At 48.2% G+C, this 27,758-nt stretch overlaps 1 protein-coding gene across 2 annotated transcripts in view; it reads right to left on the bottom strand.

Moving 5' to 3' along the window:
• Positions 1 to 169: 169 nt before the first annotated feature.
• The window catches only part of BBS4 (Bardet-Biedl syndrome 4), a 44,296-nt gene continuing 16,707 nt past the window's right edge, over positions 170 to 27,758 (bottom strand). Inside the window, exons 3-16 of one of the 2 annotated variants that reach the window (XM_080626176.1) lie at positions 24,673 to 24,752; positions 20,769 to 20,832; positions 19,962 to 20,073; positions 18,424 to 18,496; positions 15,958 to 16,011; positions 14,081 to 14,208; positions 12,205 to 12,259; positions 10,722 to 10,790; positions 9,339 to 9,491; positions 9,036 to 9,207; positions 7,904 to 7,973; positions 4,418 to 4,559; positions 3,834 to 4,044; positions 170 to 2,502 (exon numbers count right to left, since the gene is read on the bottom strand). In XM_080626176.1, coding sequence (XP_080482302.1) covers positions 2,351 to 2,502; positions 3,834 to 4,044; positions 4,418 to 4,559; positions 7,904 to 7,973; positions 9,036 to 9,207; positions 9,339 to 9,491; positions 10,722 to 10,790; positions 12,205 to 12,259; positions 14,081 to 14,208; positions 15,958 to 16,011; positions 18,424 to 18,496; positions 19,962 to 20,073; positions 20,769 to 20,832; positions 24,673 to 24,752 — 1,535 coding nt within the window. In that variant the 3' untranslated portion in view covers positions 170 to 2,350. Of the gene's footprint in view, positions 2,503 to 3,833; positions 4,045 to 4,417; positions 4,560 to 7,903; positions 7,974 to 9,035; positions 9,208 to 9,338; positions 9,492 to 10,721; positions 10,791 to 12,204; positions 12,260 to 14,080; positions 14,209 to 15,957; positions 16,012 to 18,423; positions 18,497 to 19,961; positions 20,074 to 20,768; positions 20,833 to 24,672; positions 24,753 to 27,758 lie in introns of those variants that run through there. The other variant, XM_080626177.1, reaches the window with a different exon arrangement.

The following is a 27,758-nucleotide window of genomic DNA, read 5'->3' as shown; positions in this document are numbered from 1 at the left end:
ATTTACTGTATGCAAATGCCATCATCACCATACCCAGGGGGAGGAGAGGGGACAGGACAAGGACCTGCAGTTCTGTTTATTATCCAACCATAATCACATCTTCAAAAATGCTTCCTTAGACATGGAGCTCCCTTCTGCTCCCTTCAAATCCAGGAAGTAACAAGGTGCTGCTGCTCCTTCTCATAGACAAACTGGTCAATTGTCTGCAGAAGCTTCTCACTAAAATATGTATTTATTTTAAACACCTTTACAGAACCTCCAAACAAGCAGAGGGCAGGGCAAAGCAGCTTCTAAAAGCCAAACAAAGGGACATGAGCAGATGGAGCTAAGATCTTCCTGTATTGACAACGCTGGCACTCACCCACCTGTAACCTGCTCTGGTCACTGTTCCTTGTGTTGGAGCTTCTTCAAAGCCTTTGTGATAAGACTAAAAGATCACAGTAATCAATTGCTATTGGGAAAGAACATCTTGAACTGAAGCTTTGGGGGTGATTTAAGAGTTGCCATATCCTCCTCCCTCTGCTCTGCAATCCTAACCTCTTCTCCACAGGCACTCCATCATGCTGCAGTAACTTGGCAGGTAAGATGGTTAATGTGAACAAAGTGGCTGCACTGTACCTGCTCACACTGCTGCGTGTCGGGTTTGTTCCATTCTGCCACAAAAGATCCTCTGTTTTCTTCAACTCTAGCACAAGGGAAGCCTTACAGGAGTGCTGCCCTGAAGCTGCACTGACACAAACCCAGCGGTACAGGACAGCTGGGGGGTAAAAGCCACATTTGAGATATAAGCAGGCAGTTTTGGCAATCAAAACAGAGGAGAAAGTGAAGGGTTCCTACTCTCCTAGTGTTCTCCAGGGAGCAGGATAGCACTTTAGTTCCTCGTTGCACTCTAAAGATGCATTAATGTCATTTTGGATAATAGCAGCTAACCACAAAGCACAACTGAAGGATGTTAATGTATCCAGGGCCATGGTCATGCTGCTTTTCCGTTGTTGCTGCAGAGGAGCTGCCATCACTAACCTTCCTCTGCTGGATTTGTTAATTGTGGAGTGACACAAGGCAGCAGCACAGAGCGAAAAGCAGGAAATCCATTTTAAAGAGCTGGGTGGCTTCACCAGCAAACACTGATTCCTGAAGCTTCAGCTTCAGAAGTCCCACAGCCATGGCAGTCTTCTGCATGCCTCAGTACACAGTGGGGAAGATGAGGAAAACTACTTAACCCAATACTTGCTGTAAAGTATCATGGTTCCACCTTTAGTTCCCAAAAGCAGTTGGTTTAGGACCTGTATCAAGTTCTGGATAAATCCCAGAGGCAACAAACTGACAGTAGCAGAGAAGAGGAAGGCTGAGATTGGGCTGTTCAAGGGTAAAAACATTTTGAAAGCATCTCCAGTGCCACGTGGGCATTAAAATTCCTTGCTCTGCTCACCAAGGGGCTTTGCCACCTTGCAACTGCAGTAAATGATTTCTCCTAAAATGAACTGTCAGGAGGGTGTAACTAAACCATTCTGAGCACGGCTGCTGGTACTAAACCAATTTACATTCAGCACTGAGGCTGACCTATCATCTTTGCTGCAAAGGCTTGTTCATTTTTTCCTCTGCAACCCAATCTTACACCCCATGCTGGGCAATACAAACTCTCAAGGCAGAACTCCAATCCCATGGGCAGAGCTTTCCTGAGGCTCATTTACCCTGTTCCTCAGCACAATGAGGAATTTGGCAGACTTTCCTGCTAGCTGCTTCCCCAACAGCCAGCCTTGAGCACTTGCCTTGCCATAGGCCAGCTTTACAACCTGCTTAGCTCCCACAGGGAAGCTGAAGCTTCAGGGTAAGCCAGGCTGTGCTAGTCCTGAGCCTGGCTTCCTGCTCTGCACTTGCCCTGGTGAGGTGCTACCTTCAGCCCCCTCTGAGCATTATTACCACTGACTTTAGTACACCCTCTGTAGGGCTTCCTCCATGCTTACAAGTTCAGCCACTGGAAGGGTTCGATCTCTTCGGGGTCCAGGATCCTAAGTCACTACTGCTGGCTTTTCTAATCATATGGGGTACCTCAGCATCCTTCTGGAGGGCTTACACCAAACCCCTGAATACGGCCAACCCTGGGGAGAGATGGATCTCCATCCTCCAGCCTCTTGCAGTAAGCTGTGACCACAGTAACAGTAGCTACACAGAAACCTCTTCTAATTGCTGCAATTACCCCTTGGGACAAGGTAGAGATCACATGCTAAAATCATCAACAGGAACTGCTGTATTTAGAGTGACTGACAGTGGGGTGAAGCCCCTGAGGGTCAGGGCAAGGGCAGGTCCCTGGAGATGCTCCTGCACCTGCTTGTCCTGACCAGAGTCCCTCCTACTCCACTGCCTGGGAGCTCTTGCGCTTCTCTTTCCTCTGCTCCTCAGCCGCTGCTGATGCCGGGGTTTCCTCGGGGCTCATTTCTGAGCCTGGTTCTGGTTCCAGAGGCAGTGAGGGAGACTTTGCAAGTGGGGCTGGAGCTCCAGCACCTGGGGAGAGAACACAGTTACAGTCACTGTATGATTACACGTGCTTTGTCCATTCTCTTTGCCCTTCCAGGCAGCATGGAGATGCAGAGCAACCACAACTATCAGTTCCTCTCAGGTTTCTTCTGTCCATCAATAGCACTCAGCTCTTTTGTGAGTTACCCAGGCAGTACCCAAAGCTCTGCTGAAGGAAGCCCAGTATCTCATTCAGCTGGTCTGCTGTGGTAAGTCAGTACAAGCTTAGACATTAATTCATGCTTTGGGAAGGAAAACAGTTCCACTGAAGCTGGTTTATAGTCAGGTATCATTCTTAGTTCACAGTTTTAGCAGACTCAGGGAGAGTTTCCAGCAGTTCAAGTAGCTACTTTGAGAATAAAATCCAAACAGGACACTGCCATGCTCAAGTTGTTTCTGTACTTAGCTTTAGGCTGACAAGTGATGATTTAAACTAGCTCCCTTCTCCGATATGGATAATGAGGTCCTTCAGGTAAGCCCTAAACTCCTGTTACATTTTATTTCACAGCTTTTCCGGCTAAGTCTTCCCTGCATGGAAGGTTTGTTCCATGCATGAGAAGTGGAACAGGTCCTTAGGGGGAGCAAAGCAAGAGGCCTGGATTACACAACCTCTTTCCTGCTTCAGTCTGCAGGCAACAAGACTAATGGTGATAGAACAACACCATGATGAACCCAGCGCATTCCTCCTCGGAAGCCAAGGGGTGAGAGGAGGTCAGGCTACGATGGTGGCTCAGGAGATGCTCCTACCCAGCCCCAGCAAGAAGCAGCAAGTACAGCTGTCAGTGTAAAGCTCCTAAGGCTGATACTGATACTATCTCCTGAGCAAGCTTCAGCCCAGGAGCCACCACTAAAAGGTAATCCAGCTTCAAAGTAATCCAATTGCAGTTATTTTTGTAACAGAAATGAGAAATCGTTTCAGAATGTCCTTAATTCCCTTTCTCTCCAGCAACCTCTCTGTGCATGGAAGCTCCGGGGCTCTTCCAAAGGAAGACAAGAGGTCTGGTTTCTGAAACCAGAGCAAGAGCTCAACCCTGTGCTAATGGAGTCCTGCCCATCGTGGCTCAGACAGGAAGGGAAATTTCACCAGCTCTCCACAGCCCTGCAAAGCAGGATAGTATAATGTCCCACAGAGAGCCCCTTCTTTCCATGCTTCCTTCACTCAGAAACCTGGGCCAGTTAGTACCAAATACTGACATCACTGCTGTGTAAGCAAGTCAATACCTTCCTAGACATGTGCTGTAACTCTTTACTCAAAGGAAGAGAGATTTCTCTTTTCCCCTCCCACAGTTCTACTTTTAAGAGAAGCAAAAGAGAAGTACCTGAGGGAAGCTGCATGGTTTTCCCATAGCCTGCAGCCGAGGACATGGCTTGACCCAGGGCCTGGTTAGAGCCCAGCGGCTGCTGAGTGCTGGAGGATTTGCCTGACAGAGCAGCTTTCTGCTTGGATTTAGATTCTTTAGAAGACTTAGTCCAGACCAGGCTCTCCCCTACTTGCAGGGCAGCTCCCATCTTCTGGGCAACCTCCACCATCTCAAGAAGCAAAGAGAGGAAACCACTGTAAACAGGAACACTTCAGACAACGGTAAAATCACCAATACTACACCCCCCCGACAAAACGAGAGCTGGCAGAGCTGGCCACTGCCATGGTGCTCGAGGGAAACATCTCCACTAATTCATTCCTTTAATTAAGAGGGAATCTTGTCTTGCTGTGCATTGATTGAAGCACTGGGCTTCAAAGAGCAGGAATGAAGCAAGCAGCTCTCAGCAGGCGCCTGCTCTGCTTGGAAATCTCATAAGCAGAATTTCTTCCTAAGAACTGGACTCCAAAGTCAAATTTCCTCCTCGGCTGTTGCCAGCCTTGGTGTGGCTGCTCAGTTCCTGCTGACAACTGTCGGGCACATACCTCAGGGTCAAAGTCAAGAGTACTGCTCTCCTTCAAGGCATTGACCTTCTTCTCCATCTCCTGGTACTGACAGAAGGCTCCCTTCTTGTCACCGTGGTTATACAGCAGGACAGCGTAGTTCAGGTTGACCAGGGGGTTGCACCTGCAGCAGGCACACAGGACCCATCACATTCCCTGCAGTAACACTTATCCAGACCTGTGCCCAAGCAGCAAAGCTGGAGACACCATTCTGCCTGGCACAGACAAGCCACAGGCACTGTGACTCCAAAGCAGATGAGGGGCTGCACAGCCAGAGTTCCTTGGGAACGTGAGAGTCCCATGTGCTTGGCAAGAGACCCGGCACTTGGGCTCAGCAAAGTATCCCAGTGTCCCTGGCAATACAAACGATCCTGTGGCTCGCCTCACCCCTGCAACAGCCAGTTCTGTGCACTTGGGACTGCCTTCAGTCGGTGCCTGGCTGCCCAGCCCCTTGCTCCTGGCACAGGTATAGCAGTCAGGGGGGTTCACTGCGAAAGCCGAGCTCTGCTCTGACTTACCTCAGGCTCTCTCAGGTTGTAGGAGAGCAGCTTGTCATGGCACAGGGCAGTGGAACAGACTCAGGCTTATTGACTATTTTACAACCCAACATGCTACAGAACATGATGGTCACATTTTATTTTCCTCACCTCTTCCCTCATTCACCCAGTACAAGCACACATAACTGTATGGATCATTACAGAGGAACAGGAGGTGATACCATTAGTGAAGGACTCAAAGAGGAGACCCGCGCCCCAAATAACACTGTTACCTGTGCAGTCCTGCCTCCCTTCTTGATGCAGAAAAGCACATGAAGAGGGGAGACTGAGATGAGCTCTTAGGCAGAAGCTCTTCCCTGTGAGGGTGCTGAGGCGCTGGCACAGGGTGCCCAGAGAAGCTGTGGCTGCCCCATCCCTGGCAGTGTTCAAGGCCAGGTTGGACACAGGGGCTTGGAGCAAGCTGCTCTAGTGGAAGGTGTCCCTGCCCGTGGCAGGGGTTGGAGCTGGATGAGCTTCAAGGTCCCTTCCAACCCAAGCCAGCCTGGGATTCTATGATGACTTCAAAAATTACTCCATGAGTTCTTGTTTTCTACAGTATCCATTCTCTTCACATTAACCCCAAACAGCAACTTTTCTTCTGGCATAGCCAGGAGTGAGCAAACTAAACCGGAGGGAAGAGTGAGTTGACTCCTTGGCTCTGTAATTGATACCTGAAGCTCTCGGAGAGCTGATCCTTGCCTGACAAGCCAACACTCAACAAACTGCTCTGACCTTCATCAGCCTGAATCTCACCCTTATTTTGGACTGTATATGTATTATCTGACACAGAAATGAAATGTAAGAACCCGCGTATCTGCACACAGGTCAGTGAGAGACGCTTTGTAGTTTGCTCAAGTAATGTGAGCAAGGGACTGGTGCCCTCTCCTGGAGCTTGGCAGGGATAACTGGAGCCATCCAAGGACTCCAGCACCTGCACTCGGTGCCAAGCCAGAGCATCCTTTGTGAGGAGCATGGAAAGGAAGGCTTCTGCTAACACTGTTCTGCTAACACTGTTCAGTGACATCTGCAGACCAGGACTATCCATCCTCAGTAAGTTATGTGACAGTGCTGCAAGAACGAAGACTATTAGCAGAAATCTGAGAGCATCTATAACCATTGGTTTTCCTTTAACTGGAACTGGAATGCTGATCCTGCATCCCATAAAACCCCTCCTCAATGTCTTTGCCAAAGCAAAGGAAATAGTGCATGAACAAATAAATAATCAAAACCCCATCTCTTCGCCATCTCCCTCAAAAAGCCAAGCTACAAGAAACCAAACCTACACAGCAAAACCCTGCAGAGACCAGACACACCTGGGAAAAGCCAGTTTCAAATTCATTGACCCTCATGAAGTCAATTCACCATCAACAGCTGAGAAGCAACCTGACAGAAAAAAGCCAATAGCTAAAGAACCCCAGAAAGAAGGAGAGCTGTGAGCTAGAACTCATAGTACTAAGAAGAAACAGCTTTTTGAAAGGTTTTTCCAAGATGCTTTCCACTGCAGACCCCATGGTACCCATGGCACCCAGGCCAATGTCAACCAAGTACTTTTGGCAATGGAAACAAACACGTCTGTCCTCATCCCAGCCAAGCAGTTCTTCATATGCCAGCAAAGAAAGCCTGTGGGGACAGGGATACAGCCACACAATAACAGTCTGAGCAGTCTCTAAGGTCCCACACTGCCTTTCTGGGCCTGGAAGGCTGCGTAGGAAAGCCAGGAGTCAACTGGACTTAGTGCTGTTGGTAGGAACAACCGATGCATCAGTGGAAACGTTCTCCCACAGCAATCCATGTACAAACCCTTGAGCAGTTTGCTCAGGTTTGGTTCCAAGGAGGAGGCTGCACAGATCTACCACGTTTGAGACAGATTTAAACCTGCTTTGTAGTTCTTTTGAGGCATAAGTATGAAGAACCCCAGTGCCAAATGCACGCAGTATGTTCAAGCCAGGTAATTCCCAGTAAATGTCTGAAAGCATCTACAGCACCTCATCACAAGAACTGCACTGCAGTGGGTTTTGAAACCTGCTGCCCTTTACAATGGGCTTAGGAGCTTCCAGAATTCCCCAAATTGAGCCTGGCCAATGCACCCATGTTAGAGAGGACAGAGGAAAAGGGACCAGCATCTTCTCATGCCACCTTGTGGTGGCCACTGCAGATGGAGAGTGCTTCTGCCACCGCCCTGTGGCCAGCACACAGACTCCCGGCTCAGGAGCAGTGTGCCGGTGGCTCGAGTGTGCAAATATCCCCAGTGAAGTGGGGAGAGAAACAAAATTTGAGACAAATTTGGGTTTCTGTCTTAAATTCTGAAACGCTGTGAGGTTCAGCTTTACATTTCTGAAGCCAAGAGTTCTGATTTTAAGAGCTGGACTGCAAACAGAAAGATGGGTCACAAAACGGAGCAGAAAGGACCACACTGCTGCCCTATTCTGTGCTTTGCATGAATTTCTTGCCCACATTCTCCAAGCTAAAAGTCTTCCCTCTGCCCAGTTCAGAACAGGCTTTACCCAGAGCATCCCACTGCTCCGCACCGTGCTCAGACTTTGGGTTACAAAATATTTGGGAATGGCTGGTTTTCTTCTATTGAATCTGCTCCACTGTGTACAAGTATTCACTGAAAGGAGGGCTGGAATCCAAAGTCATCACCGACTCACTGACTAAACAGCAAAATAGAAACCAGCTTTGGGTTGGTCTGAAACAACATTTCCCCTTCAATTTTTCAGAGCTGGCTTGAAATTTGGGGTTGTTTTCTTTCTTTTTTTTAAAGAAAAGTGGGTTTAAAACTGTCACTTGAAGAGCTGCAGGAATTAAAATGTTTCCTCACTGCAAACCTGTTAGGGTCAAAGCAGACCCAGGGACAGAGCATGCAAAGGAAACCAGGTTCAGGGAGGCAAAGCAATGCACTCAAATACTGACAGCCACCAGCAAGACTTACTTGTCCAGTGCCACAGCTTGCTCATAGGAACGCTTTGCATTCTCGATGTCTTCAAGGTTTGTCAGAGCAACTGTAAACCAAAATGTACACACACAAGTTGATGCTTCACAAGGACTTCATTGCCATTGGGCTGCACCCCCAGAGCGTGAGCAGCAGCTCAGGGAGGGGATCCTGCCCTTCTGCTGGGCTCTGGAGAGACCCCCCTGCAGCCCTGATCCAGCTCTGGGGCAGCAGCACAAGAGGGACGTGGAGCTGCTGGAGCGAGGCCAGAGGAGGCCATGGAGATGCTGCGAGGGCTGGAGCAGCTCTGCTCTGGAGCCAGGCTGAGAGAGCTGGGCTGGGGCAGCCTGGAGAAGAGAAGGCTCCTGAAGGGGAGACCTTAGAGCAGCTCCAGTGCCTAAAGGGGCTGCAGGAAACCTGGAGAGGGGCTTGGGACAAGGGCCTGTAGGGACAGGCCAAGGGGAATGGCTTTAACCTGCCAGAGGGGAGACTGAGATGAGCTCTTAGGCAGAAGCTCTTCCCTGTGAGGGTGCTGAGGCGCTGGCCCAGGGTGCCCAGAGAAGCTGTGGCTGCCCCATCCCTGGCAGTGCTCAAGGCCAGGTTGGACACAGGGGCTTGGAGCAAGCTGCTCCAGTGGAAGGGGTCCCTGCCCGTGGCAGGGAGCTGGAACTGGATGAGCTTTAAGGTCCCTGCCAACCCAAACCAGTCTGGGATTCTATGATGTTTAGGACAATTCTGAATAGCATTACATCATAAAATAAATAGGTGCTATCAGGGACTGCTGCCAGCATTAACCGTCACGATGTCGCTTCTGACACATTTGTCCCACTTGACCCCAAAAATATCCAGTCCTGAAAATGCACACCTGCTCCTTAGGCACCCCGAACACAAACTCTAACATGTAAAAAGTCTTTTTTAGTGTTTCATCTGGATCTGACTGCAATTTAACCTTCCTATTCACCACTGAGAGAGAACAACTAGTAAGACTTCATACCTGTCAGTGACCTCCTGGGGAACAGCTTCTTAGTTTAATCTTTATCCAGCATTTACTTCAGTCCAAACTTTCTGTATCTATAGAGTTGCATCTCCTAAGGTGGATGTACACAGAGCTGGATAATGGAGCATCGCATACCTGCAAGGAGCATATAGAGCTCTCCCATCTTGGGCTGGAAGTTGATGGCAGCACTGAGGAAGTGGAAAGCAGACGCATACTGCTGCATTGTGAGGTGGACTAACCCCAGATTGTACAAAATCTTCCAGTCAAAGGGAGCCAAGTAGTTTGCCCGCTTCAGGCAACTGATAGCCTTGAAAACAAGGAATGAATGTGCTGTAACACAGCCCTCCCAAACAGACCTCCTGCCTCTGCCACAAGAGGAATCTTGTTCTTGCATGGTGTTAGCTACAGATCCAAAAAGAAAGGAAACCAGATACTTACAGCTACGTATTTCTTCTTCCCAAAGAAGCACATCCCGATGTTGTTCCACAGCGGGGGGCTTTCAGGCGCAGTGCTGGCTATCACCCGGTACTTGGAGAGGGCAACGTCAAAATCTCCATGCGCCTGCATCATGCTGCCAGCAGCCAAGGTAGCCTTTGAGAGGAGACAAGAGGCTGAAGAACTGCATTTTCCCAGATGCAGAAGACGACAACGGGACAAAGTGAATAAACAAAAGCCATCTCAAGAGCAAGCCTTTAACTTCTTTAGGTGTTTTCTTCCAGGGGCAGCCAAAACCAACAGTGGGGAGCAGGTGGGGACTCTGGAATCTCTCAACATTGAGCAGAAGACGGGAAAGATGGGACTCGAGCCTGCTTCTTCCTGCACTATCTCAATCTTGGAAACATCACAATGTACCAAGTGTTGAGGGTCTGGTTTGGGGTGACAGGAGTACCTCTGACAGCCTGAGCCTCTGAGAAGATCTATGCACTAAATAGGTCTTTTTACTGACAAGCACAGATAGAAATAGTGCTGGTGCAAGTTAAGTGGAGAATAAAACACACTCCAGCAAGACACCCGCGGCAAAGCCAGCCTAGTTCACACTGACTGCCTGAGACTGAAAATTCATGGAAATATGCGTGCGGGGAAAAGCAAGCAATTACAACACATTTATTTAAACCACACTAGTGAAGGCCTTTCTAGTGTTTCACAGTGACACATCAGATTTGTAAGTGTAAAGGTGTTTGCACAATAACATTTGCCTTCCATTCGTGTATCATTTGTCAGCCACACATTTCAGTACTCCACGTTGTTAGCATCCTGCAGAAGGGGAGAAGCAGCAGACAGAAATGAAGCAACATGCCTAAAAAGGGAAGCAGTTTCACAATCAGGGAGGAAAACCAGACACTAAGCTCAGCTTTCTAAACCAGAGCCAAGGAAAGGCACATTTGTATCCAACAGCTGGAAGCACAGACAGGGTTATTAGCAGATGGGGAAACAGAAGAATGCAACAACACATGTATCTGTGCTCTGTGCTGAGAATCAGAGGGACCTGGGCACAGCTCTTGGAATTCTGGAAACACATTCTAGAAGACTTGCCTTCCAAAGTAAATTCCACTTGGTGTTGCTGCAACTTCAGGTTAGAAATCAAAGGGATCGATTTAATATCCCATATTCTGCCTCCTCCCCTTTCCCTACCTCCACACACATCCAACCCCCTGCCCGGGGAAAGGTCCCAGAAATGTACTTCGAAGAAAGCTTTCTGGGTATGATCCTTTTCAGCCTCTCCAGGCTGACCCTCACTACGGATGGCAAAGCTCTGATACTGGAATTAGCTTTAAGAGGTGCCTCATCATCATTCAGCTGGTTCATTTCCATTCCTCATACCTTGTAGTTGCCTGGGTCATAAGTAAGTGCGTTCCCAAGGTGTTCAAAAGCCTTCTGGTAATCCCCAAGCTGGGAAAAGAAGTAAATAAGCATCAGAAATACAGGAATAAGGGGGTTAAGAAGAAAAAGTCCTCCCTTGTCTTCTAACAGGCTGCAAGTGTTAGTGGGCATGACTTTGCCCCGTATATAAGCAGATGACTCTTTAGAATGACTTAAATAAATCCTATCATCTTCAATTGAGTTATGCCAGAATTATACCAGTCCAAACAGGATAAAATTCTGGATACTGGTGTCCTTTTTTGGTCACAAAAATTGATGAGAAGCCCATCTGTCACGCCAGCAATTGTACTGACGCATCCAAGTCTAGCACCTTCTGTAATTAGCAGCAAGTAGGAAAGCTGTGGAAGCATCTTTAACACTCCTGAAGGTGAGCATGTACCCAGAGACATGACAAACTGAACAAATGAATCACAGCAGAGACCTGGCAGCTAAATTCACAGGGTGAACGTTATACTCGTGCTACCTCCATCTTACAGACCCCCTTCCCACGTCATTCTCCTCTTTATATCCACACATAGCCACCTCAGACATCCAAAGCTCCTATTGAATTTTCATATCTCTGGAGCAAAGCAATTTTTTTCAAGATGTACATTTTACTCTCAAGCATCTAAACAAAGACAAGGGGAACGGCTTTAACCTGCCAGAGGGGAGACTGAGATGAGCTCTTAGGCAGAAGCTCTTCCCTGTGAGGGTGCTGAGGCGCTGGCCCAGGGTGCCCAGAGAAGCTGTGGCTGCCCCATCCCTGGCAGTGTTCAAGGCCAGGTTGGACACAGGGGCTTGGAGCAAGCTGCTCCAGTGGAAGGGGTCCCTGCCCGTGGCAGGGGGGTTGGAGGTGGGTGAGCTTTAAGGTCCCTTCAACCCAAACCACTCCACGATACGGTTCTCTGAAATGTTCAAGGATCTTTCCAAATCCACATTTGGTGCCAGATTTCCAGCCCATCAATCCTTTCAGGCACTACTGCCTATTCTTTGCTTGTTCCCTCTGTGGGAAGCTTACTTTTGGAATAATGAGACAGTCCTTCCCATACATTTTACAGACCTGAGTGATAAGTATTCCTTTGTTATTTAAATCGATTCCCATTCCCTTCCAGGGTGTGTTAGCACTAACAATTTCATGGCTGCTTTTGTAGGAGAATAACTTGCTAGACTCCTGCTCCAGAAACAAGGTAATGACTAGTCATGTTCTGTTATACTTGGAGGATTTATAACCGAATTAGGCTGGTTGCCAAACAGAATTCCTGCTCTGGCTCAGGTCCAGGAAATCAACTTGCTTTTAGTGGCAAAAGGGAAAAAGAGAGAGAAAAGCAAGCTCTGTCATGTTGAGTGCAGACTTTAGAGAAACGAGTGCAAGTCATGGGCAGGTGGACAAAATAAGCCTGCATCATTTTGACAGTAATTAAGTTCCTCGGAACAGCTTCAGTACCTGCAAGTACAGCAGCCCCAGTGTTGTAAGGAGGTCTGCGTTCTCCGGGGAAAACCTGCAACAAAAAAAGCCAGAGCCAGCTGCTTGTTAGCACTGCTAGAACAAGGTAAAACCAGACCACGGAGTTGTGACGCTACATTATAGCATCATAGAGAGTAATATAGACATTATATCACCCCAGGAAATTAACTGTTATTACTAAATACAAACATTAGAACAGTTGTCACGGTGGGGGCTTCATCTGAGGGATATGACACCTAAGCTTTCAAAATGTCTTTACAAAAGGGAAGGCGACAGAGTTCTGGGAAATAGAACTGGATGCATAAGAAGATAATGTGGTTTTGTTAAGCTTCAGTGTGAGTCTGCATCGGTGACCTGGAAATAGAAAATGGGATTTTCCATCGTCTCTCATAAACCAAGCTGTAAAACCATCCTAAGCCTCCTGGGCCATGTAGGACATGCAATCTTCAGCATTTCTGATGGATCCTACACACGCTCAACATCAGACTTTTAATTCACCCTATAAAATGATTACAAACCTGGTTTCACAGACCAGCTGTGGACCAGAGTGCTCAGAGAGGCACTACTTGTTAATGTAACCCTGGCCATACACACCAGTCCATTCAGCACAGAGAAGCTTGACAAAATATGTCCCAAGGGCTTTCAGTTACTGTGTGCAGCTCCCCATCCTTCGCGGTGCAAATTCACACAGCAACGCTGTGAACCCTTTTAAAAGCATCCCCATTCCCAGTAGCTTTTGAAGACATCAATAGGATGAAAAGAACAACAAAAAGGAAAAAGCAGATAGAGCCACTGTATTTGTGGCCTCCCTCACCTTAACAGAAGGAAGTTTACAGCTCCCTGTTATCATGACTTACGAAACATAATAGGCACACTTACACCCGCACCTTTACACCCCAAGCAGAACAAAGTGTCCTGTGCCTGTTGGTGAGTAACCCTAGAGCAACAACAGTCTGTCCTGGAGCTGGTAACAGCAGGCAGATGAGAACACAGAAAACCTCAGAAAAACAGAGGAGTGAGGAAGAAGGGAGGGCAGAGGAGCACTGAGATAAGAGACATCAACCTGGTAAAATGCTTAGCAAGGATTATTCATGTAATAAACATTCTGGATTAGAACAAATGTTTTCCCAACCCAATACACTGTCAGACGTATTGGGTACAATACATCTGACATTGGGCCAGATGTACAAAAGCAGCTGTGTTAAAGCAGCAGCCTGGAAAAAGCCTGTACAGAATGTGGGTACTCCAGTGGCTTCTGACATGCTCCTGCTTTTCTTTAGTGTTTGCCTCCATTACAGAGCTACATCTTAAAAGCACTGGTAAATCAGATGCTCAGGAATGCCCTAACCCAAGATAGATCAGTACTGAGAAACAGTGAGAGGGTGGGAGAAGCTCCCTGTCCACCACCCCATCAATCTGTTTGCCTACTCACCCACCCTGCAACACGGATCACTCCAAGTGAAAACAGCACGTAAAACCCAGCAACTGATTTCTGACAGAATCAGGGTTAGAGAGACACCCAGGTTCCATCTTTTTAGTGGACAATGTCAGTTTTGGATACGTTTGCTCCCAGCTATCTCGATCCATTTGGTTTTCCACTTTTGCTTTGGTGGCCCTTCCAACATCTACCCTTTTCCCTGACACACTGTCAGCAGAAGCAGGACTACAGCTGAGAGCAGAGACAGCTGAAGAGCTTGAAAGTGCTTTGCACAGAGGATCCATTGTACCATCAATGGTAATCCATAATCACCGTTGCCTTTTTAATCATGTCCTCAATTCAGACCTGGGACATCAATCAAGTTCCTCCCGGCATAGGATGGGACACGGGCAGATAGAAAAAAGGATATATTCTTACTCTACAGCTTTCTTATAGACTTCAATGGCTTTCTCCATCTCCCCCTCCAATAGGTGAATTTTCCCCAGCATCATGTAAGTCAGGTCATGTCTGCTGAGCTCCAGGGCATTGTTTAGCTGGTCTCGTGCCTAAACACACAACCACAGAGAACAAAACCAAGAAAGAAGTGATTACAGAGACCTCAGGGAAGCAACAGCTCAGGAGCAACCCCCAGCAGCCAGTGAAAGAGAACAGCCACCACCCCCTGAGCTCGGAGAGCCCGCCAGCAGAACCCAGCCAGCTAACTGTTGAAACAAGTCTTGTACCAGGAGCCATGCACTTGCAGGGACAGCAGAAGGCAATGCAGTGTGCTTCAAGCCAAGCCAAGAGGCAATGACCTCCCAGGGAGGAGAAGAGCATGGGCCTGTTCCTGTATTCGAACGTGTTTGGCTCGAGGGAAGCTCCAGATTTGTGAGGTTAACAGGTACATTGGTTTATTCTCTGCTAAAATGCTTATTCCAGCAATGAGTGTGGATTGCCAAGTAAACAAGAGGAGGGAATCAGCTCTTGTCAGGCGCATACTGATCCCCTCCAACAGGAGACACTTGGAAGCATATCATCTTCTTGCCTCCTTGGGCCTCTGAGCACATGATATATTAGAGACAGAAATGCTGTCACAATAATGGAATTCTGCAATACAGGGTATTTGTTACCAGCCCCTACTGAAGAGTCGTCTCTGAAGGCTTCATTATATTTTAGATGTCCTCATGGAAGTATTGCTGCCCACGGTGACCGGTACATCGCAGACAAGGTGTCAGCAGTTTGGAAGTTTGGAAGCTGTGTGCAGGCAACATATCCCAAATATGAACCTGCACTCCAGAGCTTCTTGCTTGACTGCTTCGAGCACAGAACGCAGCAGGGGTTTGCTGCAAGGGCCACGGCACTCCTCCACAAAGAGCAGCAGGGAGCAGCAGGGCCAAATTGGGAGCTAAAGGTTTCTAAATGCTGGATTTTCCCTTACAAAGTAACCCCAGAGGGTCAGAGACAGCTCAGTGCTCACCACCACACCGGGGGGGGGTTAAGTGAGGAACTGGGAATAGCATGCTCAGACCTGGGAAAGAAAACTCCCTTTTAAGCTTCCAAGCTTTTGATGAGCTCCAAAGCTAACAGAGTTAGTGCTGCCACACTGCAGCTACGCTCTTGCGTGACTTTTGCTCCAGGCTTGGCGCAAGAGGAGCTTCGGACACAGGAGCAAATCCTTTCCACGGAGGCTGAAAAGAGCCTGGTGCACCTCCAGCAAACCAACCCCATGACTCTTTGAATCCTGCCAGACCCAAGGGACAGCAAGTTTTCTTCTGCAACTCATTGCACAAGCTGCGTCTGTACGCAGGGGAAATGGTTTGGGTCTTTACCATCATGCTTCTTTCCTCAAGAAGATGGAACTGGCACACTCTAAGGATTGTTGCTCCCCACAAAACCAGGAGTGTTCATGGCTCTGGCTTTCAAAGGCTCAGAAACAGAAGGTGCTCTTGTTGGAGCACAGCTGGTTTCCTGTCTAGTTTGAGGAGGCTCTTTCAGGTTTCTCAAACATCCCCTTTAAAACCAGAAACACTCCCTGAAAAAAAACCTGGGTCAGGACAAGCCTCCCGACCTGCAACAAGGCTGCCTCCATTCCACAACCATTCAACTTCACTGACCCGCAGCTGGCTCAAAGGAATTCGACAGGCAAATGAAAACAGCAGCAGCTCCCAAACTTTTGCTCCCAGAAACAAACACTGAAGCAAAAGCTTCCTTGATACCTATCACTGCAAATGATCCACTTTCAACTACCAAAGAAAGTAAAATTCCTGGGAACCTGCTTCCCATTCATCAGGGAGATATGACGAGCATTTCCTTACCTTGTTAAAGTGCTTCAGGTACATGTAGCAGACACCCAGGTTGTGGCTGATCTCCTGTATGAAAACAAAACCAAATGAGCATTACAAAAAGCTCCCGATGACCCAGCTTCAGTGTGTGCTTGAGCCCAGAACCCCCCCGTGTGCTGGGTGCACCCCCAGAGTGTGAGCAGCAGCTCAGGGAGGGGATCCTGCCCCTCTGCTGTGCTCTGGGGAGACCCCCCCTGCAGCCCTGATCCAGCTCTGGGGCAGCAGCACAAGAGGGACGTGGAGCTGCTGGAGCGAGGCCAGAGGAGGCCATGGAGATGCTGCGAGGGCTGGAGCAGCTCTGCTCTGGAGCCAGGCTGAGAGAGCTGGGCTGGGGCAGACTGGACAAGAGAAGGCTCCTGAAGGGGAGACCTTAGAGCAGCTCCAGTGCCTAAAGGGGCTGCAGGAAACCTGGAGAGGGGCTTGGGACAAGGGCCTGTAGGGACAGGCCAAGGGGAATGGCTTTAACCTGCCAGAGGGGAGACTGAGATGAGCTCTTAGGCAGAAGCTCTTCCCTGTGAGGGTGCTGAGGCGCTGGCGCAGGGTGCCCAGAGAAGCTGTGGCTGCCCCATCCCTGGCAGTGTTCAAGGCCAGGTTGGACACACGGGCCTGGAGCAAGCTGCTCCAGTGGAAGGTGTCCCTGCTTGTGGCAGAGGGTTGGAACTGGGTGAGCTTTGAGGTCCCTTCCAACCCAAACCAGGCTGGGATTCTGTGATTCTATGAAACACAAGCTACAAAATTTGCCAGTGATAACAGTCATGGGGATGAGCCCTGTACCGATAAATTCAAGTTACTTCAGGAACTCAGAGATCTTAATGGTGATTGCACACAAATCACTCCAGGCCACTGAGATGAACAACACAGAAACGATGATAGTTCTTCAGAGAACAAGGAGCAAAGACTGGTTTCTTCACTGAGATGTGATTCAGTTCCCAGAGAAGTCTCTGAAGCTCAGTAAGTTGCCCTTATGGGTGACTCTCAATGTAGCTGTACAGGCACTGGGATACACTCACTGCTGCACCCAGCTGGGCAAAACTGGGAGACATGCCTAGTTTTCCAAACTAGAAGTTGAGCATCGGAAGGGCTGATACCCCTGTGGCATCTTAAACTATTTAGCAATAGGGTAGGAAGATCACTTAGGGATCCTAAACACTCTGATGACACTGCAGGGAACAACACCTCTAATTCATCAGTTTAACAGACAAGCTACTTGACACCTTCCCTACCTGGCCCATCTTGGGAAACTGAAAGCGAGGTCCACTAGAGTTCCTCCTTTCTGTTCCAGTGAGCCTTTCACTGCTTCATCAGTTTAGTCAGCCTTGACCTTTAAAAGGAACCTCTCTTATTTCCCCATTAACCTTCTTAGACTGGTATTTTCCTCTCCAGCTGTGTAGAACAGCAGTGAATCAGTAACTCCTGGTTACTGCAGCTTGCACAACGAGATGGCATGAGGAAGAGCACAGGCTGGCTCTCCTTCCAGTGCTGAACCAGGAATGGGAAATAACTAATCTAAATACCCACCAAAGCCTGCCTGCTGTGGCTGTAAGCAGGGTTATAGGATGTCAAGCACATACTGCAGGTAGTTTGGTTAGTGAAGGGAACGCAGATTTGAAAGAAGACCCACAGTATAAGGTTTGAGTTGACTGGCACAGGGTAAGTTGAATAATACCAAACACATCCTTGTATCAGGCCTGAATTTTCAGAGCACCAAAAGCACTGCTAAAGTCAGTGAGTGCCTGATGTCTTCAGGAATGAGATCACATGTAGCAAGTCTATCTTGGAAACAACACTGCCGCAGGCAAACCAGGCCCCTGCAGAAGGCTGCCCACAACTAACTGCAAGCCATGTCCTCTCTGCTCTTACCCACTGTCACACATTTCCCTTTGCAATGCTCTTCCTTCCTTTTTTGTCTTCCTATTTAGGAGGGAGAATTTACATACCACTCCTTAGCCTCAGCCTACATTTTGCCCAAACAGGCAATGCTTGGTAGGTAACAATTAACCCTCTCAGCCAGTTTGAGGACAACCTTTTCAGTGGTGTTTTGCATTACAAAGCTTTCCCAGTTACTCAACCAAGTTTTAATGCTACCTGAGGGTTTCCAAACAGGGAGCTCATCCCATCCTTTCCTTCATGTATAAACATGGCTATGTGAGCACTGACACTCTGCAAAGCCCAAACATGTTGCTCGGTCCTCTGTGTGCCCAGACAAGGCGTGGGATTTGCAGGCAGAAAGGAAGCCTTGCTCCTGTGATCCCAAGCAGGCGCTGCAGAGGCTCAGCCATGCTTGGGAGCCTGCACTAAGAGGCGATGCCTCGCAGCCCTGCAGCTCCTCATCTGCTCAGACTGAGCTCACCTCTGCTTGGAACACATTTGCAGCTGTCTTCATAAAGCTGCAGAAACATCTGTGCACTCCAATAGCCTGCACCTCACTGACACACTTACCCAGTCCTTTTCATCGAGTTTAGCTGCTTCATTGTACACTTCAATGGCTGCCTTGTGCTTCCCCAAAAGAAACCTGCAAAAGCATTTCAGGTTTTATTTTTAATTGCTTTGAAACCCTGCTGTGCAACCACTATCACCTCTGCTAGTGAGAAATGATGCTGTTTGCTGGCTCCCCAGAGACCTGCACGAGAAGCCCTGAGAAGTTTACAATCTCAGCAATATTACAATCTGAGCAATGCTCCCTTTCGGGGCTAGGTCATCAATCCTGAGAGATGCTGAGGCACAGCCTGGCATTACTGGAGATGTAATGAATGAATTCACAGGCTCTGTAGTCTGCCTTTGTCTCAAAGGAAAAAAGAGTGATCTAATATCTAAAGGGGCTACAGGGAACCTGGAGTGGGACTATTTGCAAGGGCCTGTAGGGACAGGACAAAGGGAATGGCTTTAACCTGCCAGAGGGGAGACTGAGATGAGCTCTTAGGCAGAAGCTCTTCCCTGTGAGCGTGCTGAGGCGCTGGCACAGGGTGCCCAGAGAAGCTGTGGCTGCCCCATCCCTGGCAGTGTTCATCGAATCATAGAATGGAATCATAGAATAGTTAGGGTTGGAAAGAACCTTAAGATCATTTAGTTCCAATCCCCCTGCCATGGGCACCTCACACTAAACCATGCCACCCAAGGCCTCATCCAACCTGGCCTTGAACACCGCCAAGGATGGAGCATTCACAACTTCCTTGGGCAACCCATTCCAGTGCCTCACCACCCTCACAGTAAAGAATTTCTTCCTTACATCTAATAATATATAAACTTCACCTGTTTCAGTTTGAACCCATTACCCCTTGTCCTGTCACTACAGCCCCTAATGATGAGTCCCTCCCCAGCATCCTTATGGGTCCCCTTCAGACACTGACTGGAAGGCTGCTCTGAGGTCTCCACGCAGCTTCTCTTCTCCAGGCTGAACAGCCCCAACTTTCTCAGCCTGTCTCCATAACAGGAGGTGCTTCAGCCCCTGGTCATCCTCGTGGCCCCCTCTGGACTTGTTCCAACAGTTCCACACCCCTTTTATGTTGAGGACACCAGAACTTGTTCAAGGCCAGGTTGGACACAGGGGCTTGGAGCAAGCTGCTCTAGTGGAAGGTGTCCCTGCCCATGGCAGGGGCTGGAACTGAATGAGCTTTAAGGTCCCTTCCAACACAAACCAGTCTGGGATTCTGTGATTCTAAACCAGACATTCAGAGACAGAAAGGGGTCTGTAGGGCAAGTTCACACAGGTCAGGTCAGCTCCTTTAGCTCTGGACCTAGAAATCAGCATGTTACTCCTCTTGCTTAAAGCACAAAGAAAGTGCAATAGCAACCAGGCAGATAACAGAGATTCTGCTTCTAAGGGTAGCCCATGCTTCTGGAAGCCAACTCAAGTGCTGATAAGGAGTCAGCATGTTTGGAATTAAGCAGCCTGGGATTTCACCTGATGACAGGGCAAAAAACAAACCATGGAGAGTCCTGGGTGGCTCATCAAAGAGAAACAACAAACCAGCACTCACAGCGACCGTGCCACCTGCTTGAGGTTGTCTGTGCTTCGGGGGTTCAGAATGGAACATGTCTGGAAAAGTTCAAGAGATTCTTGAATCTTCCCCTCCAAGCGAAATATCAAAGCTGTAAAGACAACATATACCAGGTAAATTAGTGTGCTGTGTGCAGGAAAACTGTGCTTCCCTGACAGCAGGGGAAGAAGGGGGAGTATGGATTAACAACACTCATTTGGTCTTTCACCCTCCTGCAGCAACCTCAGGCAGATGCTGTGTTTGAGGGCAGAACAAAACACAATCAAAGGGCTTGTGTGTCTGGAAAAATGGCTGGGTTTCAGAATAAAGGCAGCTTTAAACCCCAACTTCTATGGGCTGCAGTATGGCCTTGGCCAACAAATCTCTGCAGCCCCCACCACAGCACTTTGAATTGCAACGCCAAGTTTGGGGGCACAGTTTTTAGGGGGCAGAGGACAGAAGGAGGAATGCCATCCTTTAAGCAAACAGTAAGACAACGATCACCCGAGGCAGGTAGCTCTAACAGAAAACATGCTTCCGTAATACAATCAAACACCCCATCCAACACAATGAAGGCCAAGAGCCCACAGTTCAAGGAGGAATCGATGAGAAACACATCGATACGGAGAACACAGAAAATCTCATCTGCCCATTGTGCAAACCCCAAACTTCAAAACTAGGCCAAATATTTTTTACATGTCAATTTTGTGTGTTTCTGTCACCTGTCCCCTTCTTATTGTTGCTGTTATCTCAAATCAGAACTTGCTTGGGCAAAATTCAGACTTCCAGAGGTGTTCTGCGACGTACCTTGAACGTAGACTGCATATTCACACAGCCCATGAGACTCCTGGAGCTGCTCTTTGATGAGAGCCTGGAATGACAAAGCACAAAGAGTACAACTCAAACACAAAGCAGAGAGAGTAAAACTCAGCCACAGACTTCCTCACTGAAAAGCCCTCTACCTGCTCCACTCTTCCCCCATCATTAAACTGCAGCACCAGCTTTCAGCAGACCATAAAGCCTGCAAATATTTCAATAAAGGTAATCTCTGTGAACAAAACCTGATTTCTGGCTGACCAAATGCCTTCTGCAACCTTGATTTGGAGAATTTTGTGGAAGGGCTACATGTAGCTGTGCTGTACCCGTGCCTACTGCAGAATGCCTTAAAATAACTTGAATTTAAACAACACACAACACACAACCCGCTGATGGACAACAGCACTGGACTGTGGCTGGGACAACTACAGGAGCGCCCAGAGGAGTGCAAGCTCATCGCTGCACATGAAGAGCACTGTGCCAGGAATACTGCAGCCTTTGTAGCATTTCCTAGGACAAAATTAATTAGATATTACATGGGAAAGTGCCCCAAGGAATCTCTGGAGCATCCTCTGCTGATAAGGGTATCTGCTCCAGGCCATTTGTGAAGAAATAAATAGAACTGGAGCAACTGCAGCTGTGTCAGTGGAAGTCAAATGAACAAATGAGGAGTGTAAGGGAAAAGGAAGGGGAAAAAAAGTAAACTAATGAAAATGTCAGTTCTTGCTGGCTGCATTCCTGCAGTGACAGGCTTGGGGTGGGCACAGTCTGGCACTATTCCATAGTCACACATGATCCGAAACTCTAAAACTGGTCAAAAGAGTGAGTGACCTTTGGGAAGAAGAGGGCTCTGACTATGAACTGAGAGCATCATTTCTGCTCCAAGACTCCTCTTCTGCTCGAAGTGGAAGAGGCAAAGGGGGAAAAGAAAGATTTCTGGGCTAGGAATAAGGTGCTGCTCATCTAGCACTCCTGTCTGGTGTATGATCAGCACCAGCATCCCCTGCCTCCAAGCCAAATACAAAAGAAGGACCTGATAACAAGTTGGAGAACTGAACCCCAAATACACAGAAGGAAAATGGAATGAAGACAAGGAGGGTTATTACTGACAATCCGCACTTTGTGAAAAGAAAACTAAAGAGAGGAAGGAGAAGGAAGAACAAGTTGAAACTGCTCATCCGTATCTGTTAACAGATCTACATTATATCCTTTATAAAGTACATTAAGGTAGGAGCTATATCTGCTAAGATATCTTTATAATACTCTTTACAATGTCCATTATTACAGGACATTCAACTCAGACATAACCAAGCATCTCCTGAATATGGATACTCGCTATTGCTCCGTCTACATAAACCCAGTTTCTCAGAGCAAGAGAGGGCAATAGAGAGCTATCTTTTGGAGAGATCTGCCTAATTCTATAAGCCCTAAAATATCCCAAAGCAAAAGGCTCTGAGCTGAGAAATATGATGTGTAATCCCAGCTTTTCCTCCCAGATTTATTTAACCGACAGAATTCAGACGCTGGCAGGAGACCAACCAACACGAGGGATTGTAAAGCATCTGGTAATTTTAATAACTCCTTCCTTGCACACAGTAGAAGCAGAAGAGAGCAGAGCTGGAACTCATGTGGGAGCAGGGAGCTCAGTGATGCTCAGGGCCTGTCCCTGCTCTCCCACCAGGCCTGGCTGCGCAGTCACAGAGGATGCTGCAGCTTTGCATGCACTGAGTACAAGGAGAGGCAAATCAAATAACCAGCATCAGTCATCTCTCACTGTAAGGAGCACAGCAACATTTGTCAAGTGCTTGGTGACACCAAAATGGATGTGGGAGTGGCACTAAAAGGGGTAAAATCAATTTAATGCCTTCCCTTTAAGGAGGTAATGTTGATAAATAAACAGCTTTTTCTTGGCCTTGTACATCATTGAAAAATAGGGGAGTGTTTAAAACAGTGTTAGAGAGAAAGTATTTCAAAGCCCTGAGTGGGAAAGAGGGTCTAGCAAAATTCAGACCCAAATGAATAACATCACGGGTCATTGGTTTCTTAGCTGAGTCTTCAAAGAAAATTAATAGACTCTAACGAATGCCCAAACTATGCTGAAATCAAGGAGTTATCAGCAATTTAAGCCACTGGGGATACTATCAATACCTTCTTAGTTTTGAAGCTGTTATCCCCAAATAGCATATTTGGGAATAATAGAATCCCAGACTGGTTTGTGTTTGAAGGGACCTTAAAGCTCATCCAGCTCCAACCCCTGCCACGGGCAGGGACACCTTCCACTGGAGCAGCTTGCTCCAAGCCCCTGTGTCCAACCTGGCCTTGAACACTGCCAGGGATGGGGCAGCCACAGCTTCTCTGGGCACCCTGGGCCAGCGCCTCAGCACCCTCACAGGGAAGAGCTTCTGCCTAAGAGCTCAGCTCAGTCTCCCCTCTGGCAGGTTAAAGCCGTTCCCCTTGTCCTGTCCCTACAGGCCCTTGTCCAAAGCCCCTCTCCAGGTTTCCTGCAGCCCCTTTAGGCACTGGAGCTGCTCTAAGGTCTCCCCTTCAGGAGCCTTCTCTTGTCCAGTCTGACCCAGCCCAGCTCTCTCAGCCTGGCTCCAGAGCAGAGCTGCTCCAGCCCTCGCAGCATCTCCATGGCCTCTGGACTTACATCTGTACTTAACATGTGCAGGCATCCAGGGCATCAGGTTAGATCTGTAACCCCACGTAACACCAGTGGAGCGAGGCAGAGACTACCATAGAGCAGCTCAGCCCACCTAAGACCTGAACAGCCTTCTGGACGTGCCTATCGACCCCCACTCACTGATGAAGCATCCTGGCATGCTGGGGTTCCCATCTTATCTGTGTCAAATCCAGGCCTCTGAGCATACATCCATCACATCTGGGGAAAGGATGGAAGATCATAAAACCTGCTATGGTCTGTATGGCCAAACTTGTCCACGTTTACTGCAAAAGGCACTGCCTTGTGAGCCCTGCATAAAGGCTTTGCTGCCTTTTATTTTGACAGCTACTGCAAAGCTGGCCTGCCAAGTAAAAGCTGACTTCTCCCAATTCCCCCCCCCCATTTTGCTTGCTGCCGTGACCGATGAGGACATGGAGAAGTCAACGTTGCCATTATATCATCCACTTGGATGTTCTGTTTTCCTGAGCCATACATCTTCTCTGCACACTGTGATTCCACATCACATCACAGGAACAGTGAATGTACACGGAGACCAAACAAATGCAGTCGGATGAACAGAAAAGAGAAACAATTTTCCATTTGGATTGCTGGCCCAGCCTTTGTTTGTATCTATTTAAACCAAGACTGCTGATGATACAACCCTCCAGCTCCATTAAGTAAGAGCTAAATGAGTTTACTCCAGCTGCCCCCAGGAGTTCTCCAGCAGAGACAAGTCCCGACCAACCGCGGTGTTTCAGAAGCAAAAAGCCAGCTCTTCGTGCCCCCCACCTGCCCGCTGGCAATCCGCTTCAGCAGCTCCTGTTCGTTTTAGCAGGAAAACACACTGCTTAATACTAGATTTGCCATTTCCTTACTCCACTTGTCATTATAATCCCAACCAACCATTCCATACCATCCACCAACCCAGGAGCAATCAAAAGGTACAAGGTACAATGTACAAATGAAAGAATTTTGTTCAAAGGTAACCAAGATTTCTCTTTTTAGGCTTGGCAGTGATGTTTTACTCAATCGGAGTGTTTTTCTTAGTATCTCTGTAGTATCATCAAGAGACCTCCTCTGTGGAACTGTGTTATCATCAGTTTGTATTTTCTCTTGGTCCCTTTATTCCAAAACAAGTCAGGAAAGAGGGTGCTTTGATAAGTGGTATGAAAACTATCGCTCATAACATCAGTAAAATACTTCCTAATGCAAAGTCCCACGAGCAGCTCCTACCTTACACTCGTCGTAGTCCCTGCGGACATACAGCAGGTAGATCAACCAGTTCTTCCTCTCTAGGACTGGTAACTCTGGTGCTGTAGATGGAAAATATTAACAGAATACAGGAGATCAGTTTGATGAGCAGAGAACCCGGGCACAGAGATCTGCAAGCACACCACCACTGATTCAACAACTGCAACAGCACTGGCTGGTGCAATCAATCACTTGACTTGAAGCCTGGACTGTGAATGTATAAACAGTGTCTGGGTTTAGTTTACTTCTCAAACTGATGCATTGCTCAAGACGGACATTAACTAAGGCCTCTTAGCACAAAACTACACCTCAGAAGACTTGAGGCACTGGCTCTTTCCAATGCAGTTACTGGAGCAAACAGCTCCAAGCACCAACTACGTCTGAATCAAACACTAACACTGCTCCACAGCTCTGGGGAAACTGGTGTTTCCAAAAACACAGGTGGCAGGCTGGAGGAAGAGACTCAGATTCACATTTAGGAACTAGGGCAGAAGAATCAAAGGGCTCTAAAATCAATTTCTGGGAGTGAATGAGAAGGAAACGGGTGAAACACACAAAAGGAGATTTTGGGGGTTTTGGAGATGTTGCTGGTCTGAAGGTGTGAATAATTTAAAGAGGTCAAACTTAGTTCTTTGAAACTGTGAAGGGACTATGAAACATCACACATCTGAGACACTGTGAAGCTCCTGGCAGAGAAACGTGTTTGATGCAGCAGAGACAGGCTGGTGCTCCAGCATTCCAATTCTCGGGAGCCAGCAGCAGTAATTATGGCACATCACGAATGGATGTTGCTTAGTGATATTCACATTGGGTTTCAAAGTTGAACACACTGCTGTGCATTTCATTAAGGCTCGAAATGTATTGCCTGTTATTCCTCTCTACTGCGAGATGCACGGAGCTGAGAGGTAACCATAGCAACTGGCCCAAAAGCTCTATGTTTGCAAGTCAATATTATGACAGAAGTGCAGCAGCAAAGCAAGGACCAGGCCGCCTTCTCCCAGCCCGTGGAGCACGGCACAGACCCACACCACTGACAGACACACGCTCAGCTTCCAGCAACCTGGAGCAGGTATTCCTTGGGGTGTTCCACAGGCCCCCCCGGCCAGCTGGTGGCAAGGGTCATGATCACAGAATCATTCAGGTTCTAATCCTTTGGAGATCCTCTAGTCCAAACACCTGCCAAGGCAGGGCCACCCAGAGCAAGTTACAGCCCGAAGGAAGAAGAAATTCCGCAGCTGGAAGGAGCAAACCATGTTGGGAGATGTTCTTGGTGCAAAGGGTTATTATCTTTTATAAAGAACACAGAGTTTAATGCGGGAGGATGGCACCTGCAGAGAGCAGCAAACACATCCCTCAGGCACACCAGGTGCTTCCCCACAATTCACACCAAGTCTGGTACCATAGAATCCCAGGCTGGTTTGGGTTAGAAAGGACCTTAAGATCATCCAGTCCCAACCCCTGCCACGGGCAGGGACACCTTCCACTAGAGCAGCTTGCTCCAAGCCCCTGTGTCCAACCTGGCCTTGAACACTGCCAGGGATGGGGCAGCCACAGCTTCTCTGGGCACCCTGGGCCAGCGCCTCAGCACCCTCACAGGGAAGAGCTTCTGCCTAAGATCTAACCTGAACTTCCCCTGTTTCAGTTTGAACCCATCACCCTTTGTCCTACCGCTACAGTCCCTGATGAAGAGTCCCTCTCTGGCACTCTTGTAGCCCTTTTCAGACACTGGAAGCTGCTACCACTGAGAGCCCTTCAAAACAACCAGAATTTCTTCAGCTGTTGAAGTTGGCAGACATCTGTAAAGCCATTTCTGGTTCTGGTGCTGGGTTTTCCTTAAATTCTGGAATACCCAGCCAGATTTACACTAGAGATGCGCTTTAAGTGTGCACACCAGCAATATAAGGGCAAATATCTTATAAACAAGGCTCAAGTGCCCTAAAAACACAGCCCAAACTAAAAAGTAATGCAAATGGGCTAAGCTTACAGAAACACACAGGTCAGGGATCCAAATGCTGCTCAGCTGTGTGATGCCTGGATCTCTGTAAGGAAGGCATTTTCACATCTGTGTTCCCAGACCAGATTCATTGACTTCTGATGACTTAATGTTTCCCATTCATCCTTCTTATAATGAGATCATGAAGGGAAGAGTTAAGAGGTGCCTGAATAGCTACCATTGATTGAAATAACACCATGTCATGAACAGCCTGAGAGCTGCTGCTCTGAAGCTGGTTGAGGGGTTACCTGATTCATTAGCAGATTTATAATGACTTCCTTGTGGAAGGACTATTAGAGGTGCAATGGTTGAAGTGGACAGAACTTCTTCACCTGAGAAACACAGCACGTGGGGATGGCAGACATGCAGGAAGCGTTTGGACAGGTGTGCTCTTCCTGCCACTGTCCAACCCAAAACCCCAAACCAGATGCATGTCTGACACACCTGCACACTTCCTACCTCCTTTTCTAAGTATGGATTTAAAAGCAGGCACTGCAAACTCTATTTAAGTACAAAGATTTCAGTTCAAGTCAAAACTAAAGTATACTTCACCATTTTATGTCTGATACAGCTTAAAATTACAAAATCCTGCATCGTTACATACAACGAAAACCACCATAAATAGGGATTAATCAGAAGACCCTCCAGAGATACCCCACCAGGTCTCCCACCATCTCTAGTGCACACCTTACTGAGAGGTTAAAAAGAAACAGCACCATCAAATGTCCAGAGGAGGCCATGGAGATGCTGCGAGGGCTGGAGCAGCTCTGCTCTGGAGCCAGGCTGAGAGAGCTGGGCTGGGGCAGACTGGACAAGAGAAGGCTCCTGAAGGGGAGACCTGAAGGGGCTGCAGGAAACCTGGAGAGGGGCTTTGGACAAGGGCCTGTAGGGACAGGCCAAGGGGAATGGCTTGAACCTGCCAGAACAGGGGAGACTGAGATGAGCTCTTAGGCAGAAGCTCTTCCCTGTGAGGGTGCTGAGGCGCTGGCCCAGGGTGCCCAGAGAAGCTGTGGCTGCCCCATCCCTGGCAGTGTTCAAGGCCAGGTTGGACACAGGGGCTTGGAGCAAGCTGCTC

This window comes from Psittacula echo (genome assembly GCF_963264785.1).
Source record: "Psittacula echo genome assembly, chromosome: 10".
Lineage (NCBI taxonomy): Eukaryota > Metazoa > Chordata > Aves > Psittaciformes > Psittacidae > Psittacula > Psittacula echo.
This window is presented reverse-complemented; position numbering and strand designations above follow the sequence as displayed.